Source organism: Aegilops tauschii, chromosome 6, assembly GCF_002575655.3.
Source record: "Aegilops tauschii subsp. strangulata cultivar AL8/78 chromosome 6, Aet v6.0, whole genome shotgun sequence".
Lineage (NCBI taxonomy): Eukaryota > Viridiplantae > Streptophyta > Magnoliopsida > Poales > Poaceae > Aegilops > Aegilops tauschii.
In genome coordinates, this window is record NC_053040.3 from 1,763,591 (window position 1) to 1,774,754 (window position 11,164).

General features: G+C 49.4%; 1 protein-coding gene across 1 annotated transcript; it reads right to left on the reverse strand.

Moving 5' to 3' along the window:
* Positions 1-496: 496 nt before the first annotated feature.
* LOC109778932 (wall-associated receptor kinase 1) lies at positions 497-10,538 on the reverse strand. Its single transcript, XM_040391523.3, has 4 exons — positions 9,560-10,538; positions 8,951-9,457; positions 5,942-6,094; positions 497-2,011 (listed from the first exon to the last, which is right to left on the reverse strand). The coding sequence occupies exons 1-4, from the start codon at positions 10,476-10,478 to the stop codon at positions 783-785; spliced, it is 2,808 nt and encodes a 935-aa protein (XP_040247457.1). The 5' UTR covers positions 10,479-10,538; the 3' UTR covers positions 497-782.
* Between the last annotated feature and the right edge of the window lie 626 nt (positions 10,539-11,164).

The window sequence follows — 11,164 nt, forward strand, 5'->3', positions numbered from 1 at the left end:
TAACCATTGAAATCATGTAGAATTTTCCATGGAGAATGCCACCATATCTTCATTAGCAAAGGCTGTTTGCATCCTGGTATATATGGCCATTTGTTCAGCAGCTGCACTGAATTTGTGTAGCTTCAACATATGGAAGTAATACTTTTTTATTCCTTGAAACGACTGAACCGACATTTGAGAGAGCATCAAAAGCTACCAACTCAAACCCCAACAAGATTACAGAAGACGCCATACCTAACGACAAGAAACCACGCATTGCCCTCTCGCTCTAGGCAGTGGAGCCCAGATCTTGCGATGTGACAACAAAGACCGAGAACTGTGTCGTCTAAGCGGACACTTGTAAATGATAAGAGACATCCAAGGCCACCCCATGTTCCGACTTCTAAGTCATTTGAAATGTTAATATAAGAAACACAACGAACTACTTCTAAATTGGGCAACAGTCGGATCTTATTGGAGCCTCAACCAAGCAAGCCAACGGCAATGGAAGATGAAATTTATTGAAAACACTACAAATATAAAATTTTCTCCACCACCGCAACTCAAGTACAATGATGTACCTTAAGTTATTCATTACAAGCATAATCGTCACAAATAAGTGTAATGTAATTGTACACCATTGACATGAGCCACAAATAAATATTGCAAATATACAGAAGCGAGACTACATGATATCCTCTCGTCTAAAGTGAACTATGCAACATAATATGACTCCACAGAAAATAAATGGTAGTTCAAATGAATACAAGGATGGACGCGATTGTAGTATGGCACATATATACTTAGCGTGGTAAAGTGACCGATGATGAAAGTTCTTGTTCTAGACTGTAGCAACAAGAGATGCCTTTTGATGTTGAATTACCATCATTGACAACATCTGAATTACCAACCTTTATGCATAACAAAGGCTCAATCTCTTCATCACTAGCTGGGAGAATTTTGCATTTTCTTAGCCTCTTAGTTCTCATGAATTGCAACCTCATATCTGCTTCTTTCATGGTAGGTCTGTCTCTTCCTTTGAGTCTCAAGCATGCTTCCGCAAGTGAGCAAATATCATGAACCTCTTCTGGGTTTGCCTCTTTGACAACCTGAGGATCCATTATTTCCATGATAGCTCCCTCTTGCAATCCTTCCACGAAATAATGGGACAAGTTTTGTTTTGCACCTAGATCATTGATAAAAATTGGCTTTTTTCTTGTCAAAAGTTCCACAAGTATTACTCCAAAACTGTACACATCACTCTTTTCAGTTAGCTGCCCGGTATGGTAATACTCTGGATCTAGGTAACCAAATGTTCCTTGGACAATAGTCACCACATGAGTCTCATCCAGGGAAAGAGACCTTGAAGCACCAAAGTCAGAAACCTTTGAAGCGAAGCTGCTATCCAATAGTATGTTAGAAGATTTCACGTCTCTATGGAAAATTGGTATTGCAGCAGCCGAGTGCAGATAGGCAAGTGCCCCTGCTGCTTCTACTGCAATCCTGATGCGATCATCCCATGACAGCAAGCATTTGGCAGTAACATCAATGTGAAGAAGGTCATGCAATGTACCATTGGCTATGAACTCGTACACCAGCAAAGGCACCTCAGATTCGAGGCAACAACCAAATAGCTTTACCACATTGCGATGAATGATTTGAGATAAAATAGCGACCTCATTGATAAATTGGTCTATCTCAGTCTGCTCCACAATTTTGGATTTTTTAATAGCCACCACCTGTTGGTCAGATAGAATCCCTTTATAAACTGTACCATGTCCTCCACGACCAAGAACACGAGTGGCATCAAAGTTGTTGGTGGCCTTCTCTAGTTCCTCCAAGGAGAATATCTTTGTTTTGTTTGTGGCGCTTTCATCTGAGATCAGCTGCTCCAAGAGTAGGCCTTGATTTTTCTTGAAGTGTGCTCGCCGGATTCTCTTCTGGATGCCGTTCTTCCACTTGTTGATGAATATGGATACACAAAGTGCAATAAGTATGGAGCCTAGGCCACATCCAGTTCCAATTGCGATACCTACATTTAGTCATCGCTCTGTGAGTCACTCTATAATTGGTTAATTTTAATTGTAATGAGGATATTTTTCTAGCTACTCCCTCCATTCACTATTATAAGATGGTTTTTGTTGAGTATATTGATTCGTTAGGAAATATAAGATAGACTAAGATTTGTCCTGCCTTTTCTTGTACTCCAAGCTCGTCATTATACTCCTAAATATATTCCCATGAGGCTCAATCCCTCTCTCCCTTCTAACATTTTATCAGCCTAACAGATCCAAACCCTAGCCGCCGCCCGACGCTTCCACCCGCGCGCCACCCCCGGGAGATCGGCCTCCATGACTGCCGCGGGGGCTGCGCTGCCCGTACCTAGGGTTCATCCGCCGGTGGTGTTGACCGGCTGCTCTAGGGAGTCTTTTTCCTGAGCCCTTGCTTCGGATTTTTTCTCTCTCGTCGGTCGCTTTGATCGGCGTATTCTTTTTGGTCTTCCGATCTATGCTTGATCGGTTTGAGTCGCCCGCCGCCGCCGTTGACCCCCGTGCGCCTCTATTCCGACACCGGCGCAACCGACAGGCTTCTTCATCGACACGGCAGCCTCGCGTGACACGCGGTCCCTCATGGCCGTCGTCCGCGCGCCGACCCGCTCGTCGATCTACACCAGCCATCACCGCCCTCTCCGACCAGGACACCTGCATCTCCCGAACCCGACGGCCTCGTGCCATGCGGCCGCCCATCATAGCCACCGTACACGCGCCGGCCCGCCCATCAATCCACGCCACCCGCCACCGCCGTGTCTACATGGCGGCCCTGCGGTCTACCTCGTCGGCCTCGTCCCCGGCGGCGTCAGGCCCGTCGACTGTCTTAGCTCGGGCGCCGCGGCTACGTTGGTCGCTCAGGCCTTGCTGCCCGAGCGCCGGCGCTGCTTTGGTAGCCCGTGTGCTGGTCGCACGATGTCCCACGCCGTTAGGCATCGCCGGCTTCATCTCGGACTCCGCCGCCACCCCGCCTTCACCGAGCGGCGTCCCCGACCTCGCGCGCGATTGGCTTGATCACCTTCTCGCTGCCGTGATCCGCCTCATCTACGCCTCGCGACCGACCTGGCCCGTCGGTTGCTCGCGCCTCCGCAGGTCCCGTGAAGATCATCTCCGAGTTCAGTGTGCTCCTCCACCGATCGAGCAATGGGCTGCCGCTGCGTCGGCCCCGTCGGGCCGCAGCGCCGCCGCCCCGTCATTCTCGTTGCTACTACATCGACTCGTGCGTCGCCGCTGCGTCGCCCCTTTGGGCCGTAGTGCCGCGATATGCGGTCCCCGCCGCCGCCCCAAGGTGGTCCCCGCGGTTGCACCGACCCGCGCATGGTCGCTGCGTCGCCCCTTTGGGCCGTAGCGCTGCGATACGAGGTCCCTGCCGCCGCCCCGCGGTCTTCCCGTCGTCGCCTCGACTCGCCTGCTGCCGTCGCGCCGCCCCTTCAGGCCGTGGTGCTGCGGCCCGCGGTCCACCACCGTCCCCGTGCGTCGACTTCCCATGGTATGCGCCACGCCGCCTCCCTTGGCGTGGGAACGCCACCGTCCGCGCCGGTCTTTGTCGCGTTGTTGGGTTCTCCTCGCCTACTTCGAGCACCGCCGCCGCACTCCTAACTTAGCCGCCGCCGCCGTCGCTCTTCTTCGGTCACGGCCGCTGCTACCCTCATAGCTCAGGGTGGACGTAGCGAGCGAGCTTTTCGGCCGCTCGTTACCCGCTAAGGACCGGACCGATCGGTCCTGGCCCGCTGAAGAAAAGGGGCAGTCCGGTCCCTGAATAACGGCCCAAAAAACTTCCGGTCCGGTCCGGATTTTGACCGAGCCAGCCGAGCAGGCCGAGAAGAAAACACAGTCGCCGCCGCTGCGTTAGTCGTCGTCGCAGCCACCGGCGACCCTCAGGTGAACCACCATGTCTCCGAGAACCACGGCATCAGCATCGTCCTCCCCGCGCAATGAATTAGTCAAGATCGCAACAAAGACAACGCACGCATCAAATTCGTCGCCGTTCTCGTGTCCCTGGCCACATGCAACCGTAAAGAGGGTGCGGCCTTCCTCCTGCGTGCGCACGCTATGGTCTCCTTGTGCCTCTCCCCGTGATGTTCGGTTGCGTCGGAGCACGGTGGCCATGGCGAGCTGTAGAAGGACACACGCTGCACATGCATATTCAGCACAGGAGTAATAAGGGAACCAGCAGACGATCGAGTTGCAAACGCACGCGCGCTACGAAGCAGTACAGGAGCACGGCAGTGAGTGTTAAACTCGTCGTGGTTCAGTTTCGTCAGAATCTTCGGTATTTTCAGTTTCGTCAGTGTTTTCAGAATCTGCAGTATTTTCAGTTTCGTCAGTATTTTCAGAATCTTCAGTATTTTTAGCAGCGGCACAAGCCCAGGACAACACTGGTTGCACGCGGGGGTGATCGTGGCTGCCCCGCCCGCACACAGAAAATCGTGGGCCGTTTTCCTTTCCTTTCTTTCCATCGAACAGAAAATAGAAATAACTAGACAAACGAGGTTCGATCCGTTAATTACGGCGTCATCCCACGACTGACTCCACGTAAAAATTGATCCTCTAATTACGGCGGTCCCATACGCGCAAAATCGTGTGCTCATGCATGCACTAAATTGCTTGCATGTAACGGAAAAACTGCGAAAGAATAAACATGCGCGCCCCGGCCGGCGCCACCGCGTCCTGCTGTTCCCATGTGTGAACCGTCGCCGTACTCGATCATGCAGTTGTCTCCATCGTGTCCAGAAGCTCGCCGGAGTCGTCTCTTGCCGCCGCCGTAGTCACCACCTCGCCGCCGCGGCCGGTCCTGTCGGTCCGGCCCGAGCTTTACCTCTGCCGGTCCGGTCCAGGAAAAGAGGACCGCTGTGCTGCTCAGTCCGGTCCGGGCCGGTCCGGTCCCTGACCGAGCCGCCGTTCCGGACCGTGTCCACCCTGACCCGTAGCCACCGCCGCCGCCCGTCCACCCCCGTAGCCACCGCCGCCACCCGTCTACCCCCTTCGTCTTCGTCCAGCACCAGCACGACGTCAGCGTCGCCGTCATCTATCCCGACCACTTCGTCTACTCCGACCACTGATTGCGACATCGTCCCCGCATCGATTGGCGCCGCAACCGTCATTGAGTCTTCTTCTCTGCTGGTCCTCCGACTCCTCGACATGGCGTACAGCTCGTGCAGGTCCCTTGTCTACGCATGCGCGGTCCTAGCAACACCGATGAGTGTCTTCATCCACGACGTGTCCCCGAGTCTGGCAAACCTGGTGCGGCGCTTCATCAACTTCGTCTTCGTCCGTCTACGCATGCCCGGTGCTGGCAACACCGGTGCGTGCCTTCGTTTACGACGTGTCCCCGGGCTTGGCAAACCCTGCCGCGACGCGTCGTCAACGTCTTCTTTCCGGCGCACCCCTACTTCGACACCACTGCGCCCATGCTAACTCGGCGCCTCTTTGCGCCTGTGGCGACTTCCTCGACACCGGCTACCCCGACTCAACATCGACCATGGCATTCTTCGCACGGCTACCTCAACCACGACTACACCACCCTACGCTCTCGGCTACTTTGACAAACGGTACAAAGGGCTACCGCCTTGCTTGATGGGGGTGTCCGCCGGCTTACCTTCGGATTCTTCTACAGTCTCACCGTCTGCGTCGCTACCGTTGTGACTGCGGGGGGATGTTGTGTATATTGATTCGTTAGAAAACATAAGATAGACTAGGATTTGTCCTGTCTTGTCTTGTACTCCAAGTTGGTCATTGTACTCCTATATATATGCCCATGAGGCTCAAGCAATACAACGAACGATTCCACCAATCCCTCTCTCCCTTCTAACAGTTTTGATTCTTCAGTGTGGGCTATATACGAACAAAAATGAGTGAACTGACACACGAAAACACATCTATATACATCTGTAAACGGAGGGAGTAGGATTTACCCAAACGAAGATTGTGTTCCTTTGTTGATGTAACACACTGCCTTTTTATGAGATTAAACTCTTTTCCATGAGGGCAACCCGTGCAGTTGTAGCTTCCAGGAAAATTTTGACATGTCCCATTGCAGTAGTTTGATTGTGCACATTCATCGATGTCTGTAGAAAACTTTCATTGGTTAGACCGGTAGAGAATGTATTACTACTTGCTAAAAATGCTAGATTCGTCTGGTATGATCTCGAAGTATGCATCGATTGATACTGCTTTAGGTTTGCGTGATGTTTTCATAAACTCGCAAGGGCCTCATCGTTAGTTTGCCGAACCTGTTAATTATTTATTTTTTTCTCATGTAGATTTTTTACTCATATTTACATCCTTTATTGCATAATACATTTCATTTTATACATTGATAAAATTCTAGAGGTATATCTTTGACCTTTATTTTGTAGATAAATATATGATTATGTTGCTAATAGAAGAAACAAGGGCTGGAAAATTATTTACAAAAAATCTAATGTTGTTGATTCTTGTTAATAACATATTTATCCAATCAGTCGTTGAGCCGCAAGGACATCGACTAAAGTTGAGATTCATCTTTTATATATATAAAAATTACATCTTCAAGCCGTCGGTTCTGGTAATCAATGGGCATTTATGTACTCCCCGTAAATGCATATTATTGGTGCCTATGATACACCCAACTATTTTCGTTTACATAACACCCTTGAAATATTGTGTATGCTTTTGATAGTACTAACTATGTACATAGATGAATATTTCCATTGGCTATATTTTTTTATAGGGCTCCAATCGAATATATATCAATTGTGTTCGATTAGCATTGGTGAATGTGGTAAGGACTACCATGATTTAAAGCAGGCGTAACATGAACTTTTCATTTATAGTTCAATTAATAAATAACACGTGAGTGTAAAACCAATTGTGCAGGATCTATATAAGTGTAGTTATGATGATCTATTGGCTATGATTTTTTTAGATACGGAGATCTACTATTAAGATATGATTAGATACAGCCATGAAGATCCAGCTTATGTCATTTGTGTAGGTATGACTAGGTGTAGTACTATGAAGATCTAACAGAGTTGATTAGGTGTAGTACTATGCATATTTAACGGAATATAGATCTAATGGTTACGATCTGTTTATGTAAATTATTAATATAGGATGCAATATGTTTAGATAAGATTATGAAAATATAACGGGTGTGATCTTTTTCATGTGGATCTAACAGTTTTTTCTTTTGAAAAGGAGGATGACCCTCGGTCTCTGGCTCGATCCATGCATACATTCACGAGAACCCGGACAAAGAAGTACATTCATCAACCAAAAGCAACCATCCTTGCAATCTTAATTAGTACACCTACAAGCTTGATGATGTGACCTGATCACGTGTCAACACAAACCATCTAATCCGGTGGCCTCACTAAGCCGCCCGCCGGCAATCCAAGAGCATCAACCGGTCTAGTAGACACTCAACATGCATCGCATGCACACGCTCTAGAATTAGATGCCGCCACCTTCCACCATCCCACCTTCAGGAGGGACCAACGCATTCATCTTGCCAGGCCATACTGCTATTGACGCCAACGCAACGCCGGAGAGTGCCACCACCTACCCATGTCCGTCAACACGCGACCTTTGAAGAAGCTCCGCAGCGCCAGGCCGTCGAGACCCGTCGTCATAGCCGCGAAAGAAGGAACACCACTCCTCCTCTTGTCCCGCTAGCCAGCACCAGCTCCAAGATGATGCCCCCATGAGGGAGGACGGCCTCGAAGGCCTCGCCATCGTCCTACTCGGGAATCCCCGATCTAGAGTTTCACTCGGAGGTGGCGATGGCTGAAACCGACGAGGCCTATGACAAGGTGACGAAACCAAAGTCACCGCCATCGTCCACCATGACCGATGTCGACCTGGTTTTAACGGGCAATCGCGCCATCCTGACCCTGCGCGCATGCTAGATCCGTGCGAACCACACCGTGAAAACGAACGCAGCAGTCAGAACGGCCGGTAGAGGGCATCCAGCATTCCTCACCGCCCCCTCCACGCGCCGCAGGACGGCTAAAAACCATGTCGCGATGTGATCTGGACGGTTGCTAGTGTAGAAGTGCATGGTCTAGCCAATGCAACCAAAAGACCGATCTGATGGAAGAGACTAGGCAGCACATTATACGTCAACACTCCCCCTCACTTGTGGCTCCCTCAGGCCTAAACATGGACCGAAAGTGGGCTCAATTTAATTGCACCAGCCGGGTCTTGAACTCGAGACCTCTTGGCTCAGATACCATGTAGAAGTGCATGCTCTAGCCAATGCAATCAAAAGACCGATCTGATGGAAGAGACTAGGCAGCACATTATACGTCAACAGCTAGATGCACGGCTGCCGCCACCAGCCATCGTAAAGCTAGGCTGCCAGACGAAGTGCACATCCTGCTGGCCATGGAAGCGAAGGCCAAGGACGCTGACCAGACCGCCGCCGCGCTCAAGATCGGACCATCCCAGAGCGAGCACCACCACCAGGTTTCACCGGCGCCAGGACAAGTGTCGCCACGCCCGTCACCCAGCGCAGCGCCCGTCCCATTAGATCTGACCTGTGTGAGGGGATAAAGAAGACCCCGCCACCGCCTGTGCAGACTGGGCTTGTCCAGTCCGCACTCTCAGCCGCTAGCGAGGGTGTGGGGAGAGGGAGAAGGGTTCCCTGGCAGTGGCGGTAGGTTTCTCCTCCCGGTCGCCTGTAGGAGCGACCCGGGAGGGAGGGTCACATGACCCACTATATCTCACATGTGGATCTAACTGTTGTGATCAGCATATTAATGTTCTACTTTTTGCGGGAATTTTTAATAGTCTCGCTAATTTTCTTCCATATTGTGCTTTTAGTACATAATTTTTAGATATATCGATAGATTTTTTGAACATTTGTAGGTATGAGAAGAACACTAGTGCCCCCCGAAAAAAGAACATTAGTGCACAATGATGGGTGATGAGGAGGGTCAGACCTTCGCAGCCATCCTTGACGTACGGATTTCCTTGAAAGCCTGACGAACAGTTGCAACGATAGCCCATAAATATTTCCCCGTGGGTGACGTTTAGGCACTTGCTGTGGGAACTGCGGCATGCATACATAGTATCCTCCTTTTTAGCCGCTTGGCAAGTTAAATTGGCAACCGCCCACTTTATAACAAAGTGATCGAACTCCATAGAGAAATCAAATTGAGCTTCCACAGGTGTCTCTTCTACATATCCATTGTCAGTCTGGATTTCTATCCGCTCTTTCGCATGATTTCCGTCCACCATGTTGCTAACTGTCAGAGTCCCATCTTCCACGGATACATGAGTCACATGATATTGTACATTTTCTGAGAAAGAAACTGTGAGATTACCAGATGTACAATTCAGATGAAATTTTTTGTTGGCAAAGCACCCTTCTTCGAGCCCAAATGGGAAGGGAACAGTAATGCGTCCACATGATGTGGGGCAGTGTTCTTTGGGCTTGGGGTTATAATCTGCTTCACAGTAGATAGACACAAATAGTAAGACCAAGAGGATGAAGGCTAAATAGAAGGGAGTTTTAAATCATTATGGAGAAAAAGTAGGGATGGAAGCACCTTCCATGCATCCATCTAAAATGTAAGGGTTGCCTTCTTCATAAGAAGAGCAGTAACACCCGTAACCACCAGATGAGGAATTCTGGCAACTGCTACCGTTGCTACAGGCATAGCTTGCATTCTTCATTTGTGCACTTTGACAGCTTGGTTGGTCCATGATGTTAACACTAAGAGCTGCGCCATAAATATTGCTTGCATTTGTCCAACTTGAGAATAGAGTGGTTGTATTAGTGTTGTCACTATCATCATCTCTGTAATGATAATCAGGTGACACGAAAGCCATGATGCCAGGGTGCAACCAATCTGATTGCGTTGCAGTAGTATTAGTGCTGACAAGTTTTGCCCGAAAACCGGGCAGGTCCCTTGTTAACGGGATGAGGCAGCAGCCTCTTCCATTACAAGGCCCTCCAGTTGGTACCTTTTCGCCGGCGCATCTACTCATACAAGAACCAACCATGTCTCCCGTACCATACTCGAACATGGTGACGTCAAAATCACAACCAATTACGAACAGAGTATTATAACTAGCGATAGTAATACCTTTTCCAGGGGCCTCCCATGACATGTCGTAGGTATTTGTACCTGGACTCGTTGTACGGTTGAAGAATATAGGGGTGATAACTATGCCGTAGCTGGAGTACATGCGAGTGATCTGGACAGTGCTGCTACCTAAGAAGAGCTTGGGATGCTTGGTGGAGTGGTTGCAGGTGAGATCAAAGCCTTGACGGAAGCAGCGGGGCCCTATACCAAAGGGATAGGTGAAGTCGATGTCCCCGCACCCCGTGATGCAGTGAGCCAAGGAGTCATTGGAAGGGATCTTCAGGATCCCTCCGGCGGCTCCATGGACCGCAGCCGATGCTTGCGGCGGAGCTGCCGAGAACATCAGCACAAAAGACATGGCGATGAGTACCTTGCTCATCGTTGCGGTGCGCCAGTAGGCTGGTCTGTCTGGTGTTTAGTGTTGGTGTTGGGGTTAGGTGTTTGGCTTGGCGCAATTTGTAGACTGTATAAAGGCGACCCCAGGTACGAGTCGTCTATAGTGTCCATCAAAACAGTAAATGTAGCTAGGAATTCCAGGGCCACTGCTTGCTGCTTGCTGCTTGCTGATAGCCACATAAAAACAGATGTGATGATCGTTGCTAACGCCAACATGACTCGCCTATGGCCACTGCTGGCTGCTTGCTGATAGCCACATGAAAACGCAGTCTCGATGTCAAGTGAAAAATCTGCAAGACTGCCAACTTGTTTTTTTTTTGACCCAACACCGTAGAACAATTGTTCTATGATAAATATATTAAAATAAATATAATACAAAATATTACAAATCCCCAAAGGGATGAACTTCAGCTAAGAAGCTAGCCAATGCCTGCTCTGACTGCCAACTTGTGAATTGCCACATGTACTCGATAGTAAACGTTTCTCTACCTGGCCAGTGGTTGTCTAATCCAGGAAACGTACTGTAGGAGTAGCTTCCTATCCTAGATGATCATGATTAATTAGAATTGTCATCTCAATTGCTACAATTTTTATTTTTATTTTTTGTAAAAAAAACAGGTGCTACAACTGCCTTAGTTCTAGTGTTTTTTCTTTTCTTTTCTTGCTATG